Here is a 16490-nt window from a genome sequence, read left to right on the forward strand (position 1 = left end):
AACCCTGCCCTCTGTTCTCTTCCAGCTCTTTCTGTTCAGTCTCCTGGCAGTGATTCCTGGAGCAAGCCTGTAAATACCTTTAATGGTACTGAATCTAGCACCACTGAGGTAAGTGGCACTTAATGTGCCATTCAGGTTTGTGTGTATAAAATATTAACGTAGGTGGCTTATGCTTTTCATTGCTCCATCTGTGCTTAGTGACTCTCAGCTCTGCTTGTGCAATTTTAAACTCTCTCTTTGCAGTTCTAATTTGAGCTTGATGCTGCTCAAATCTTGACCTAGAGGGCCAAGCGCTGCTTGGTGTTACATGTGGGTATAAATCTGGAGCAACTGTCTGGTAGACCTATTCCAGGGTTATGCTCCTAACTGGATGCAGGGTGTGGTCAGGGCTGGTGGAATCCCATAGGTTATGTTTGTGTGCCTCATGCCTGTGAGCAGTGTGTAGCTGTAGCCTTAATGCAGGGAGGGCAGAGGAGGTTCCTGAATGCTTCACCTCTGGAGACTGGAGTTCAAATTTGGTTTGGGCCACAAGTGACGTGAGTTTGTCAGTCTCAGCCTAGTTGCTGTGTGGGACACTTTTTCCTTATTCTAAAGCCATAGTCCGGTTGGTGCATTGGTTAACCTGTCTCACGGTTGTGTAGAGCTGTAGCAGCAGCCAAGGGATGCTGCAGGTCAGGCCCAACTGCGGTTAACCAAGAATGTGATTTGAAAAGGGGACATGGTCTCGCTGTTTTCTGGGATTATTTTTCCTCCTTTGTGGAGCTGGGTTGGAGTCTGGGGCTTTAACACATTTCGTGCTTTGCATAGCAGGGTTTTAAAGGCAGCCAGGGGGATAGTGGCATTGACTTGAGCGCAGAGTCTCGGGAATCCTCCGCTACCTCCTCTCAGCGCAGTTCTCCATATGGCACCCTGAAACCAGAGGAGATGAATGGGGCTGGCCTGGTGGACCCAAAGCCTGACTGCCAGAAGGAGCAAGTGCAGAAGCAATCTGATAAAAAGGTAATCTGGATTTGCAGCTGAGCCAGAGCACATAGTGAGAGACCTTGTGAAGTGGTTGTGGTGTTCTTGGCATTTTTAAGGCTTGAGATTGGGTTGTTCAGTCTTTGTGTCTCAGCCTCTCTGCTTTCCTGTTAAGGATTCAGATCAAGGCTCAGGACAGAACAAGGAACACAAGCCTGGACCAATCGGCAACGAACGCTCCCTGAAAAACAGAAAGGGTTCGGAGGGAACGGAACGGCTGGAAGGGAATATTCCCCCTGTTAACGGGGTGGAAATTCACGTGGATTCTGTACTTCCTGTGCCACCCATTGAATTTGGAGTAAATCCTAAAGTGAGGATTGAATTTAATTTTATCTTCTTGGTGATTTGAGCTTGTTGAGATAAGAAAGGTGGTTTGAGGCAGAAGGATTATTTAGAGAAAGCTTGCAGCTGTAGAGTTGGCCTTGAATTTCATTACTGACACAAACTAGGTACTCAAGATGTCTTGGCAAACACGTAATATCCTCTTGGAAATATTGTCCCAAGGACCAGCTGGGGTGGTAAGAGGTGAGGGACAAAATTACGGCCATCTAAGCCTTTGTGTGCCCCTGGGGGTTGCCTGCTGCTGAGTGCTGAGAAGTGTCTTTTTGTTCTCTTCCAGCAAGGCTTACTGGAGGACAATCTTTAGTTTCTAGTGTCATGATTCGGGCTAAAGTCATTAACCATGAGAAGCAGATGGGTGACCCTTGGACCTGGATTTGAATTTTGTGTGTCTTGCTTTTTTCAGGATTCTGACTTCAGCTTGCCACCTGGTTCTGCTTCTGGCACTGCAGCTAACCCTGTCACCAAATTGCAGGATGCCTTGGCCAGTAATGTAAGTACTTTTTTTTTTTTTTTTTTTGGCATTGATTCATTGAGATACTCTTTAGTTAAACCTCAGATGCCTCCAAAGAGAGCAAGCATATTTCTTTGCAATTGACTTCACACTTAATGCCTAGGCAGCACACATGGCTAAAATCCATAATGGAAATGGGCATCCTCAAGGTACCTTAATAAAATGAGCATCACTAGCTCAGAAGTGATACAGGGAGCAACTCCATTATCACTGTGACCTGTTTAAAGCAAGAGGCCTTGCAGATCTCTTGAGATCACCAGTCTTCTCTTCCGAGACACAAAAAAGTGCTGGTGATGGACATGATGCAGATAAGTGGTAGTTCTAGGCCCAGACTGCCAGCTTCCTCAGAAGGTCTCGTCTGCCACAGCAAGGCAGAGAACTGTAACTTGTTAGTCAGGCCCTTTTGGAGGTTTCCTAGCTTATTCCAGCCATCTGGGTATATCATTATTATTTGATATGAAAGAGCATGCTCAAAGCCCAGCTTGTAGCTCAGCTATGGACAGCAATGTGAGAAACTCACAAAGCTTCTTTTGAAATGTCTTCAAGTTTGTAGGCTGTTTGATTTTTGGAGATTTGCCTTAAAGGTTTCTTTTCAGAAGTGCTCTTTCAGAAACAGGTTTTGTCTGAAATATAGGTAGATTCTTCTGCAAGAAGTAATTGGATCAAATGGATGTTTAAGTGGAAGCTGGTATAACTCAACGCAGAGGGTGTCATTGCATATAACCAAAGCTTTATGTATTCCAATGGCAGAATGGATCATGGTTGAATGTGGTACTTAACTGTGCTGCAGGACCACTGAGGACTGAATTGTTTGAGGTGTAGATACTAGAGCTGCCAGCTGAGGCTCTTGGTAGCTCATGACATTCTTGTAAGACTTATAAAGTACTCACCATTTACGAATCTCCCCTTAGGCAGGGTTAACGCAGTCCATTCCCATTCTGCGAAGAGATCATCACCTCCAGCGGTGCATTGGCCTGAACCCAATGTCCTTCCCCACTGCAGACCTTACTCTTAAGGTAAGGAAGCTGACATGTGTGTTTGTCCTAGGTGTGGATACCATGGCCAGAGTAGTGAGGATGGAGAGATCTTTCCCAGAGCATTTTGTTAGGTACTGCTAAATCTTTAATTAGCTCTTGTAAAAGTTGTGCATATATGCTATTTAGCATGGGTGGAAGGGAGTGTGTTTCAATAGTCCTGGATGTTGAAGTCCTTGCCAGTTGTAGAACAAGTACAACAGAGCTTTCCTATTTCAGTAGCTGGGTAAGATGGCTGGTCAGGGATCCTAGGTGCTTGATGGTTTGAAGAAGAAAAAAAACCACAAACCAACCCCCAAAAAACCTCAACCCAAACCCAACAAACACAAAAATCCCCCAAAATCAGACATACAAACAACAACAACAAAATCCAGAATAAACCAAAACAAAAAAACACTACCACCCCAAACCCAAAAAGCTCAGCAAAATACCATGGGGGATTGAGTGTTCGTGAAGGATGCTTGCCCATTGGAAATTGGTGTGAAACCCCTTGACCTGAGACCTGCCAGCATTCCACTATGACTAGGCTAGACTTGAATTTGAACTAATAGGTCGTAGATGAGCAACTCTAGGCTTCAGTATTATCCTCCCCATTTGAACTGTCTGTAGTTACTGTCCTTCATTTCCATAGATGGAGTCTGCTCGTAAAGCTTGGGAAAACTCTCCTAATTTACCAGAACAGAACTCCCCAGGAGGTGCAGGCTCAGGCATCCAGCCTCCTTCCAGTGTTGGAGCTTCCAATGGTGTCAGCTACAGCTCTTTTGGTGGAGTTTCTATGCCTCCTATGCCTGTGGCGTCCGTAGCACCTTCTGCATCTATTCCAGGTACCTGCAAACTGCGGCAGCAGAATTTGCATTGACTGGTTGGTATCTAGGAATCATCCTCTGATTCTAGTAGATGAGAGCATGGTGAGAAGAGCTTCCATGTAAAGTAACTGACTGGCTGGTATTTAACAGATTCTTCACAGCAATTCAGTCAAGACGGAAAGAGGGACTGTCTCCCCACTTCGAAGAATGTTACTTGAGGGTGACTGGTATAAACTTAGCACAAGGACGACTTTCCCTGTGTAGTGGCAAGTCTGTGATGTCTCAATAGATCCTGCTTACCCTTCACTGAGTGCTCAGTAGAATAGAAGGGAAGTGAAGAAACCTATGGCTGAGAGACAAACAGTCCCAGTATCAACATCAACCATTTGTCTGCTCATTTTGGTATTTTAAGTCGCGCCTTCTGCTCTTTGTACATTACAACAACTTGATTACAGTTTGCAGAACTCTAGGAGGTGGGATGGTGTTGCTGTCCTTGAGTTGGAGGAAAAGCTTAAGCTCAGTATGTTAGATAGTGTGTATAACTAGGGAGAGCATCTGGAAAAAGGAAACTTACTTGGATTCTCTGACTCCTGGGTCCCAAAGGATGACTTGTGCCTGCATTATCCTTCTCATTCCTCAATTCAGGAATGGAGTGGAATGTGCTGTACAGAAGTGATAGCGAGTGGACTCTTACTAGCTTCCACTTGGAAACTGTTCCAAGTCGGGTGATTTCCTTCCCCATTCACCCTAATTTTGCTTGTAAATCCCATGGTCCAGAACTGCGCAGAACCGCAGGAGTGGCACAGCACTTTCTAATTGGTGCCACCCTTGGAGTGAATAAGGCTTTTGGATCTCGTGTGAAGGTCTCAAATGCTGTGTTTGCTCTTTTCTGTCCCTCCTAGCTGCAAAGATGAGATGATTGCAGAGCAGGTGTGTGGCATTTGGGAACAGTTTGGAGTGCAGTTCACAAATTCCTGAACTGCTAGTGTCTCTGACTTTTTTGTGGGGGTAGGAAACTTGGATTTATGTTTAGCCTCTTACAGAAAGGGATGATTAATTCTCAGCAAGCCTGCTCCTGTAAGTGGGCTGCTGGCTTTGGTCTGTGGCCTTACGAGCTTTACAGGATCTTCTGGATGAGTACTGTGTTTTGTGTTGACTTGCTGAGCTGGTTGCTGAGAGGTAGGAAACGGTCTTGAGCTGCAGGTCTCTGCAGTGTACTGTGCCTGTATCTCCCTTGTACCTTGAATTTACAGCCTGCCTTCTCTGATGTTTAGGTAACCATATTCCACCCCTGTATCTGGATGGCCATGTGTTTGCAAGTCAGCCTCGCCTGGTCCCTCAGACGATACCTCAGCAGCAAAGCTACCAACAGGTAAGGGAGAAATACAACCAACCAGTTGGTTCTCAAGAAGTCTTCAGGGAGGCATTTAAGAAATGAGGAATTGTTTATCTCTGACAGCGCAGAGGAGCTTAGATGTGGCTCCCTTTATGTTTCTTGAATGTTTCTTCCCAGTGGGTGTCACAGGTTAGTAAAAATGTAGAGATGGAACTGATGGGGCTTTTTCCCTTTTGTACTTTGGACTGGGTTTAACTGAAGCAGATCCTGAGGCATCTGTGTGAGGTAAAGTGACTTTCAGTTAATTCACAGCTGGCCAGTACTGATGAGCGATTTCACTAGCCTTAGTAAAAAGGGTGTTGATGGGGTTGGAGAGAGTCCCTTCAAGGTGCAGGCAAGTGAGAGCTGGGATTATCAGTGCCTGTTCTGTGTGTCGAGCACATTGGTCCCCTTGTGTCCATTAAATATGCCTGTTGCAGGCATCATTCTTCCCTCTTGGCTGCCTATGCAGTATCTTCCCCTGCCAGTGTGCTGCTGTTCTGTGGGATGATGCAGGGTCTGGGTAAAGGTGCAGTGTAGGTAATTGTTCTGGCAGATTGACTCATGGAGGAAACTGATGGATTTTTAATGGCCTAGGAGAGTTTCTGGCTCCTATTGTACCTCTCAGTCAACTTAATTTTTTCTGCAGGCTGCTGCTGCTCAACAAATTCCCATTTCCCTCCACACATCCTTACAGGCCCAAGCTCAGCTTGGGCTCAGGGGTGGTCTGCCAGTTTCCCAGTCCCAGGAGATGTACAGCTCCATACAGCCCTTCAGGTAACGGCTTCCATTTTTTTATTTCCTTGTGGCTTGATCTCTTACGTTCCTGATGGCTATTTATTGACACTTCACGCTCATCTTCCACCCTTGTTGATGTGCTCTTTCTTTCCCCTAATATCACTGCTGGGGTGGAGAGCAAGGATATTGGGGCACATAAGGTGCTCTGTAACATGTTTCTTTGTAGGACAATGGCAAATACCATCCTTGGAAAGTTAACTTGGTTGTACTGCTTACCTTGTCAAAGGGGGAGGCAAATCTTGGGAAAGATGCAGAAAGAGGAGCTTTGTGGGCTGGCAAGCAGACTTACTAGTAAGAAACCCAGAACTTACAGCTTACTGTATTTGGTTTACTACTGGAGAGAAGACAGAGACAGTTGGATCAGAGCTGAGTACCTGGGTAGTGAAAGTAAATAACTCTATTAGGTACAAACTGACAAGAGCAGAATAAATGCCTGCACTTTGGAGAAAAAATTGTAAGATTCAAGTTAGAAAATCAAGCACAAAGCAATAGTACTTGGCTTACAGGAACAGCTTACTAGAATTGAAAGATTGAGATACCTGCTTCAGAGTTGGGCTGGCTCTGGAAATCATACTCTGTACCCCCTTTCCTGCATGAGAGGAGACTGAATGATCAGAATAGGCTTCAAAAACCTAGACACTGAGGTTTGGAGAGAAAAAACCCAAACAAACCCAAACAAAACTTTTTTTTGCTAGAGCTATTTGAATCTAAGTTCTGATTCTTTTCTGCTTTGCAAAACTGCTGCAGACTTTTGGTAACCTGAATCTTCCCTTACTACTAATTGAGAGCTTATTGTGCAGGATACTGAAACGTAAACTTTAGATGGGACACAGTGTCATTCTGTTGAATACTCCTGCAACACAAGGACATGATTGTAAGGGCTTAAAAGCAGAAGTAAAAAAAAAAAAAAAAAAGGTAAATAAAATGGAAAGTGGCATCACAGCTTATTTCTAAACTGTCAGTTTAGTAGAGTCTGAGAACTGATTGCAGGCCAGATACGGTCTGGAAGGGGGGTTGTATAGTCTCCAAAGGTTTTCTGTGTAATGACTTGAGCATATTTTTCTTCTCCAGGTCTCAGGTGTATATGCACCCCAGTCTGTCTCAGCCCAGCACCATGGTCCTGACAGGAGGCACTGCTCTGAAGCCTCCGTATTCCGCCTTCCCAGGCATGCAGCCTTTGGAGGTGGTGAAAACCCAGTCTGGGTCCCCCTATCAGCCCATGAATGGAAGCCAGACACTGGTTTATGAAGGCCAGATAAACCAGGCAGCTGGTATGGGAGCCTCCCAGATGATGGACTCTCAGCTTACACAGGTTAGGAGCAGGGCTTGCGAGCCACTCCCTTGTACAGGCTTTTTCACAGCCGCTTGTTTCTGGGACTGGGTTGAAACTAGTATTTGTGCTGAGTCATGTGTTTGTGTTAGCTAAGCTCTTTGCAAAGAGGCAAAAGATCTCCCTGAGAGACTCTGTTCTGTGAACCATTGTTTCAAACATGCAGCACCTTATTTAATGAGATTCTTGCTAATTACTTGTCTGTCCCTGCTGAGATGTCATCTTGTAACTTGGAAGTCCTCACCCTCAATATAGTCTCATGCAGATCAAACCTTGCAGTGCTTCATGCATAGGAGGCCATGATGCAATAGTTGTCCTAAAAGAACCTCTTCTGAGAGCCAAATCCAAATTGTCTCCAGATTTAACTCTGCTTCCAGGGTAACTAGGGCCTTTTATTAAAAGCTCATGTTACATTTATTTTATGCAACATGTTGAAATTTGGGGTTTTTTGTTTAAAGAGGGATTTTTCTGTTGTGGTGACATAAAGAGTTAATCCTGAAAGTAACTTAGCTGAGGGAAATACAGAGAATACTGGCAAATATTTGAAGAAATGCTTTATCCATCATAAGCTAGTGACTTGGTCTCTTTCGCCAGCCTTAGATTATTATTTATTTATTACAAAGCGTTGTCACAGAACCTCCCAAATCCAGCAATTGTGAGAACTGCCAGATGAATCAGAGGCAACAGGAGGCTCTTGAGTCCTGAGCTGAATTTTTTCTTTTCATTACTCTTAATTATTACCATCATCAGTTTGAAGCTCGCTGCAGAACATAGACTTGAGGTTACCATTACGTTCTCTAGAGGTCCAATCCTCAAAATCCTTTGGCATGAAAGTGTAGCAGATTTTCTAGTTTGGGCATCAAAGCTGCAAACAAAATGCCTGACACTGAGCTGTCTGACACTGCCATTATGTCAAGAGAAAATACACCCACGCAGCAACATGAGGAAGACTGAAAAACTGGGTGAAGGTTCTAGGCAAGGAGGAAAGCCCTGTTGTCTGAATGCAGTTACGTTAAATCGGTGCCATGTTATAAAGCCCAGCTGATGAGGTGTTGGCAACACTACCAGAATGTGCATTTCAGTGTGAAAGTCCCTCTGTTACATTGATTTGCATTTATTCTGTGCCAGATTGTACTGTGTGTGAACTTCCTTCTAGCAATGCTGTGCTTCCAGGGTATTGGGAGACAGCGTGTCAAACACAAGACTTAACTGCCATTAAGTTAACTACATATCCTTATCACACAGCTAACAATGCCTGTGCCTGGCTCCCAGCTTCCTCTGCCCCGCTACGGCTCTGGCCAGCAGCCCCTGATTCTACCACAGTCCATCCAGCTTCCTCAGGGGCAAAACCTGCCTGTAGGAGCTCCCCGAAGAATCCTCCCTCCTGGATCCCAGCCTTCTGTTCTTGCTACCAGCAGGGAGGTAAGGATTAACTCCTGCGTGTTCATCTTGGCATTCATTAACCCCTCCTGCATTGAAGTTTTGCTCCTTGATCTTGCTTGTTAAAGGGGAGACTGGCTTGTTTGGGTTCCTTAAATATCAAAGCCAAGGATTGGTGTTAAAATGAAGGAGCCCTTTTCCCCTCATCTTCAAAGCGCAGGCCAGCAGTTTTTCAGGTTTTGCTGCTGGTCATCATTCTGTTTCCAGGGAGCCACATCCTGCCTTGATCCAGTTTGGAGTCTCCAGTTTTATTACATGTTTACACAGGTTTCCCCAGAGTGCTTGAGGGGTGGTGAGCTCCAGACACAGTTGGAATACTGCCCAGATATTTCACAGTGTTGTGAAGCTTGTCCATTTGAGTAGGTATATTAATGTCATGTCTGGTTTGATGGATTCGTATCATAAGTTTGTCTATCACAGGGGAGAGAGAGCACAGCAGTTAACTTCCAGGTTCTGCATTTTGCTTGTGCTGCTGGCTTGTTGGTTTAAATACAAGCAGATTATTTCACTTACAAGCCTCATTTTCTTCACCTGAAAAATGTTTCTTCTTTTAATGGGCACAATGGGTAGAAGGGCTAAGATTTGGCTTAAGTGTTCATATGAAGTAATGAGTGATTTGTGAATGCAAAGGCGATACTACCACTCATTTTCCTCTGTAGTCCTCCCAAATGGAAATGAAGGGGTTTCATTTCTCCGATGGTAAACAGAATATGTCCTCCGGAGGGTCTGTGCCATCACCACATACATACAGGTAAAATGTTTACAGAAGTTAGCCTCTGTAGTCAGAATGGGGAAGAAGTAGTATTCCCATTTGCAGTGATATGGTGCATGGATCATCCCTGTGCAAGATTTACTTGGGTTTTCACATGTAGAATGTGTTTACTGTAGTCCAAATACTTCTGTCAAAATGCATGATCGTGGCTTTCATTTTTGGGTGTGGGACTGTGTGTGTCTGACTTGGCCTTTTGTGCTTGTGGGAAGTGCATAAAGGTACATGTTTACTGGATCTTAAAGATGAATTGGAATTGGTGTGTGCTTTTGTGTGTTCCTTGTTAAGGTAGAAAATTTGAGGATCACTGAATAAACGTTTTAGTTTCCAGCATGGTCCTCTCAAGATGAGAGGTGCTCATGTCTAGACATACCAAACCTTCAGGTTATTGAGCTGTTTGGCACATGCAGTTACTTTATTTCTTTTCTCTCCTAACCAATCCATGTGTTGTCTTTTGCGCTGGGGAGCTTGCTGATCTGCACAGCACAGACTCGTGCCCTGTGTACTGCTGCTTTCTGCTGTCTTTTTTTCTTTCACACATGAATAAGGTTCTCATTCCATTGTAGAATTTACTCCATGAATATTATCGACTCTTCGATTTCCAGGCCTAGCTCTGCCAGCCCAAGCGGGAAGCCATCTGGACCAGCAGTTAGTATGGGCTCTGTGCAAGGACACTATGTACAGCAGGTAGTGTACATCAGTACTTCGTTCGACCCAACAGTATCTGCTCTCCTGTATACTGTTACGCTTGTTCTTTGGACTTGAGGAGTGATAGAAAGGCCTGTCACTATATGTGGGAGCTGTTATTTTCCCTGCAAGGAGAGTGGGTGGGTGTTAACACTGAGTCCAAGAGTAATGCTGTGTGGTTTGAAAGTCAGGAGAGATTACAGGATTACCTGTTTTACAGTGTCCATGTTATTGGTTATTGAGTTTTATGGGTTATTTGCATTGCCAGACATGTGTGACACTTTGAGATCCTTATGTGTGAGGTGTTTCTGGACAGCAAAGTGTGACAGAATAGAAGTCATACCTGATTTTTGGAGCAAATTTGATGTCTTGCATGAATGATGGTCACAGTTTTGGGGTTTTTTTTATATCTGCATAGAGGTCTCTGTGCTAGCTAATGCTTTGGTTTTGTATGTCAACAGGCAAAGCAGCGGGCGGATGAAAATAAAGCCAATCTGGGAGCAGTAAAGCTGCAAGAAACAGCCTCCACAAACCAGATGAAGCCAGTGCGCACAGGAGCGATCAAACCTCAGGCAGTCAAAGTGGAGGAAAGCAAGGCCTAGGAGCACCTCTGATGCCCAGCTGGTCCTGCTGCCTGGGAGGCACTGCAGCTTAGACTGGACCCCACTGGATCTCCTGAAAATCTTGCCAGATCTACTCCCCGCCCCACAATGACTGACTACAGTGACATCATCCAAGCCCCTCTCCCAACAAAGCAGTTTGAAACAGTGGATATGACATTGACCTGCTTGCTTTAAAACAAACCAACCATGTGACTTCTAAGTGGCTTGAGCCTTTTTTTTTTCTCTTTTTCCCCTGCCATGCCCTATCCACAGGTAGCTGTGATCGTTCACTTGGCAAAGCCCATCCTTCTCCTTCCCTACTTCTGTCTCAGCAGAGTGGCAACTGGGGGAGAAGGGTTAGTTTGAGGTTTTTCATTTTAAAGGCAGCTGAGGTTTTTACAAAAAAGCTATATCTTTGTTTATAGCAGAACTTTTATATGTTCTTTCATTTCCCCATCTTTCTGCTTTCCTCATTCCTTCCAGAAAAGAATTCCTGTCAGCTAAAATTACGTTCTGACAAAACTCTGCTTAGTTTTATATACAGTTCTGTGCTATGTTGAGAATTATTACTTCTCTAAATTGAGTGAATTTGGGTATATTTCCATGATGATTTAGCCTTTCAGATTATTTGATTGAAAAAAACAGGACAGTTATGGCATTCATTAATTTTTCAGTATTTTTGTTTTAAGCTAGAAGCAGTGCTTGCATTAGAAGTAAAATGTGTACTAAAGGTATATGGTAGATCAGTGCATTAATCTTGAAACTTGCACCACTTGTAGCTTTGGGGTGCCCTGTGCACAACAAAATGTGGCATTTTTGTTTTAAGGAAAACAAAACAAAACAAAAAACCCAAACAAAAACCAAACCACCAAATTTCTGTTGCAAGCTCATCTGGATTTAGACTTTTTTTTTGGTGCGTTTGGGATTTTTTAGTGACCGCCAAACACAACAAAATGTAAATCGTAGATTTACGAAATGTAAAATCTGTTAAGAAAAATCTCACCGCATATGGGTCAGAAGAGTTGGCTAGAGCCAACAGGTCTGTATGGACTACTTTTTGTAGTTGTGATGCTCTCTCTTATGCTCTCTACCTTGGCCGCTCTAATTCTTCATGTCTCCTGAAACTTATTCTATATTGTGTTCATCTCTTGGGGCTGCTCTCCTAAGCTTTGCTCTTCTCCCTTTTCTCCCTTTTTTTGTTCCTCTAACTCTGGCCTTTTGCAAAATTTGCATAGAAATGCTTTGGTAAGGGAGCTCCCTCTGCAAGGCAGCCATTTTAGCACACTTGGAACCTCCTTTTTTGTGTTGGAAGTGCATGGTTACAGAGGCAGTTTGGAATCATCCTCTTACTCTCCTTCCCCAGATGAACAGGAAAGGGTTCTTTACTTTTGATGCAGTTACATATAGTCTGTATACAGTGTCATCACCTCACACTTCCTCACCAGTATTTGATGATCTAAGAAAGGAAGGGCCTAGTGGGAGGGGACTGGGTTTCTGTTTCTTTGGTGGTTGGGTTGGGGGGAGGGGGGGGTGTGTGTGTATGTAGATTTTAGGATGGACTTACAAGTTCCTGAAAGTGCTTGGAGTCCTTCAGCTGATGGTAGTCTTAAGTAAACTCAACTGCTTTCAGCTAACTTGGTTTGTGTTGTTTAGCTCTTTCAAAATGTAAAGTAGGCTGGTCACTCTGAAGTGAGGGAAAGAAAACTTCATTTCTGCAGGAGATGATAGCTTGCTAACTGGCTGTGCCATCTGTCTCTGCTAGGTGGCAGCAAGTCATTTGGTGGTGGTTCCAAAGAAGATATTTTGAACAAAGAATGTATTTGGGAAGGGATCTGAAAGGTGTTCTTGTTTCTTTGTTTGCTTTCCCTCCCCACCCCCTTTCTGGGAAAGTTCCTCCATAACTTTCTAGGGATGCATTCAAAGTTTTAAGCTAGGTATAAGTAAGAATTTTATACAGTTGCTTTAAAAAGTTTAGAAACCTAAATTAGACACAGTAATGTCTCCTCTCCACAGGTGTTCCCATTGACCATGGCAGAGAACCCGAAGGGAAAGGGATAGGATGGTACTTTTAAGAAAAATAAAAGCTCTTTTTTTTCCCTCGCGTTTTATGGGTTTTTAACTTCAGAGCAGTGTGTGCCAGCATCTTTCTAGTGTCCTCCTTAAAGTACAGGGTTTGAGATACAGCAACAAGTATTTCCCCAGCTTTCAGATATCTCCCAGACCTGCATCCTCATCTGCTAGTCCTGTTCCCAACACTTTCCAAAGATTGCTCCACCAGTAAGTCATCCCACTCCCCTTTATCTTCTTCCTTGGAATATCATGAACAATGTAATTGTCTGTTTTTTCTTTTTTTATTATCCTTCTGCCCAGCTGGCCCTAGCTGATATCAGCCCAGAATCTAACTGTAATGGCTACAGAGACTTATCCGAGCCCCCTTCTCATCTCTTTCCTACCCTAGACACACTACTTAAGCTTTACAAAGACAGTAACCTCTTTCCTCCTACCTATGTGACTTGAAAATGGTCAAATGTGTTGGAGAAATGGGGTTATTGCTAGATACAAGTTATTGTGGTCTCTCTGGTGTAAATGCCATCAGAACTACAGTACTTCCTGTTGAAAAAGGTCACCCTTCTTTCTCTAACCCCTCCATTCCTTCCCCCAACAGAATAAAACACTAGAATTTATTTATACGTATTTGATGTTGTAGGTCTAGGTGAAAAAGTAATTGTTTCACTGCTCTATTTATATATTATGTCTGAATTATTCTGTGCAGGAAAGGCCAAGAAATGCATGTGAGCTTCATTCCATTCCTCACCTTTGCGTGACTGTCAGCTGCAGTTGGCAAGACTCTCTTTCACTTAATGGAGTTTTGTGTGATGGAAAGCAGTTTTAGAGCCCAAATTTCTAAGGTGCAATATCCTTCTCTGGCATATATTTTTGTTTGTTTAAAGCTAGTACAAGGTTAGTGCAGTTTGTGGTGCTCTTGAGTCAAAAGGAAAGTCTCTGATACTCAAGGTGGAGAAATGCCAAGGGTGCTGGTACGTATTCAGCTTGGGGAAGAGGAGAATGATGTGTAGACCGTGGATATGGTTTATAGTGGGATAATTCTGCCTGCCGTCTCCACTGCTGAAGGGTCGGGTCCTAATGATGTATTCCTTTGCCCGTTGCTTTTGCTTTGACTGGAAATCGGCTACCAAATTGCAGGCTCCTGCTAGGAAAGGTGCAGTGGGAGGGAGAGGTGGAATCCATATTTTCAGCAACAATGGGTGAAGCAGAAATATTCAGAGGCTGACTTCGCTGCTTTTTGTTCTGCTGAAGGTCTGAAGCACGTGTGTAACCAGTTCTTCTATATGCAGTGATTCATGGCCTAGCAGCTGCTTTCAGTGCTGCTTTCCTCTCCAGTTCAGCCTGCTTTTAGCTCTTAATTAAAAAAAAAAAAATTGATATTAGGGAAGAAAAAAAGGAGGGGGGAGGGGAAGCACTCTAGTGTATTTTAAAGTGACAAGTGGAAGCAGCACAGTCACCAGTGAAACAGATATTATTGTTGATCTTCCATAATTTGCTCCTGGCTCTGCTATGTGGCAGCTGTACAGTGGCCAGTAACTCTGAATGTGTTTGCAGCCCATTGAACTCCATACGTGTTTGTGTTCATGCAGAGGCACTCCATTTAACAGTTTCCTTGCAAGAATGCTGCAAAGCTACAAGCTGCCCTGTGGTTCCTGTGTATTTATTAAAAAATGAGCCTAGCATTTTTGCTATGTCTCACCTTTTGGCAAGCTACTATATTCACTTTCAAGCGAGCACCACTGCATGCCAAGATCGTGTTCCGTTGCATTTTCTTAACCTTCTGTTTTGCTTCTGCCTGATTTAAGCACAGGTTAATTCCTTGTAACGTGGGTTATTTTTGATGTACAGCAGCCCAGTTTCCTTGTGAGAAAGCTGCATTTGTGAATTAAGAATTAATTTACGGCAGCATCAGGATACTTAGTTGTGACCCATTGATAACAGGCGGATTTTGCCGAAGCAGTGGAACTGCTGCCTGTGAAGAGACAGCAGTGGTCCAACTACTGTTGTTTTTTGTTGGTTGTTTTAATCCAAAGACCACCAGGTTTTCCTAGTGGCCATAGACACCCCCTTGGGTTTAATGGCCTGTCCCTGGCTCCTCAAGGTGTCTGCATCCACAACCTTGACCGTTCCCCTGGGAATCACAGCAGCAGCAGTGAGGCGCTTGCCCTTTAGCATGTCTTGAGGCGTTGTCCTTAGCTGTAATCTTTCCTCTGGTTCTGTATAAATTGCATTTGTTGTTTCTCAAGGGGATATTGTACTCCTTAAAGCTTTTAACCTCATGACCTGTATAGTAAATTTTTTTTGGCCTTTCCTCTCTTTGTCTTTTCATGTAGACCAGATATTTGAAAGGGCAGACGATGGATAATTGTGTAACGTGCAACCTGTTTATATTTTTTGGAAACTTTTACTTGGACCGGAACTCGAATCACGGAATCACCAGGCCAGTTGCGGCACCCTCTTTATTGCCCTTTTTCCTCGTTTCAGTACCTATTGTTTCTCCTTTCAAATATGTGATTGTATTAGCTCTTTCCATATGAAAGAATTCTCCTTATTTAAATAAAAAAAAATAAAAAAAATATAAAGCAGATTATGCTTTTCTCAACTCCCCAAGTTCCTTGGCTGGTTCTTTAGGTTAAAGATGTGTGTGGGTTGTTTGTTTGTTTCTTGAATAGAGGTGGTCAGGCAGGGGCAGGGACCCGTGGGCCTGCACAGCTTTCTGGAGTGCTCGGCGGTATGCGGCAGGCCGAGGGCGCACTGGGGTTGCGGCCCGGGCTCGCGGGGTTCAGCGGTGCCCCTCACTGCCGCCATGGCGGGCCGGGCAGCGGCCCAGTCGCCACACGCGGTCGTTGCCGTAGTAACACGAGCGTGCTCTTTCCCCGCCCCCAGGGTGGTGCGTGCGTCTGACGCCACATCCGGCGCCGCGAGGCAGGGGGTGGAGCGCGGCGCGCTGGACGTCTCCGCCCGCCCCCCCTCCCGGTGAGAGCGTGGGGGGTGGGGGGGCGGGCTGCCCTCTCAAGGCCGGGGGGCCCGGGCCCGCTGCCTCCCCTGAGGCACGGCGGGGCTGGTGGTTCTGCTGGCCCCCCTCACCTCCGTAAAGCTCAAGGGGGGTGGGGGCGAGGCCTGAGGGCGGGGTTAGTGGCGCCGCTGCCCTTCCCTGAGGCTCGAGGGGGGTGCAAGGCCTGGGGGGGGCGGGGCTGGTGGCCCTGCTGCTCCCAAAAGCCTCGAGGGGAGAGTGGAAGGTCTGGTGGCGGGTTAGTGGTCCTAGATCCCCTCAAGAACACTCAAGGTGGGGTACAAGACTGGATACAGGGTGCTTGGTGGGTCCTATTGACCCTGCAACCCTCAAGGGTGAGGCCTGGGTGTGGAGTCATTGGGCTGTTGCTCCCCATAAAGCTCAAAAGGGGAAACAAGGCCTGGGGGGATGATTAGTGGTCCTAGTACCCCCACAATAAGGCTCATGGGAGGGGATACAAAGCCTTGTAGAGGGCTTAGCGGTTCTCTGAGGAGGTTTATGAGGTCTGGTGGGGCTGGTAGTGCTGCAGTCCTGCCCCAGGGTTTGAGGCCTGCCTGTGCTGCAGGGAGAAGCAGGGTCCTCTCCATCAGGGTGTTCTTTGGGGTCGTGGGGCCTGAGAAACGATGGCAGAGCACAGGTGATGGCCTGCCTGTGTCCCAAGGCAGGTGGGGCAGTGGTGTGCTGTCCCCAGTGCCA

The 16490-nt window shown here is 45.2% G+C and overlaps 1 protein-coding gene across 1 annotated transcript in view; it reads left to right on the forward strand.

The window, feature by feature from the left end:
- Window positions 1-10714, forward strand: part of PRRC2B (proline rich coiled-coil 2B) — a gene marked incomplete at both ends in the record, with an annotated part of 33378 nt that extends 22664 nt beyond the window's left edge. The window contains 13 exons of the mRNA XM_082008925.1: window positions 26-108; window positions 808-999; window positions 1136-1330; window positions 1766-1852; window positions 2785-2889; window positions 3539-3731; window positions 4988-5085; window positions 5738-5865; window positions 6958-7198; window positions 8462-8638; window positions 9316-9407; window positions 10031-10112; window positions 10574-10714. Coding sequence (XP_081865051.1) covers window positions 26-108; window positions 808-999; window positions 1136-1330; window positions 1766-1852; window positions 2785-2889; window positions 3539-3731; window positions 4988-5085; window positions 5738-5865; window positions 6958-7198; window positions 8462-8638; window positions 9316-9407; window positions 10031-10112; window positions 10574-10714 — 1814 coding nt within the window. The remainder of the gene's footprint in view (window positions 1-25; window positions 109-807; window positions 1000-1135; window positions 1331-1765; window positions 1853-2784; window positions 2890-3538; window positions 3732-4987; window positions 5086-5737; window positions 5866-6957; window positions 7199-8461; window positions 8639-9315; window positions 9408-10030; window positions 10113-10573) is intronic.
- Between the last annotated feature and the right edge of the window lie 5776 nt (window positions 10715-16490).

Source organism: Phaethon aethereus (assembly GCF_964289735.1).
Source record: "Phaethon aethereus genome assembly, chromosome: 20".
Taxonomy (NCBI): domain Eukaryota; kingdom Metazoa; phylum Chordata; class Aves; order Phaethontiformes; family Phaethontidae; genus Phaethon; species Phaethon aethereus.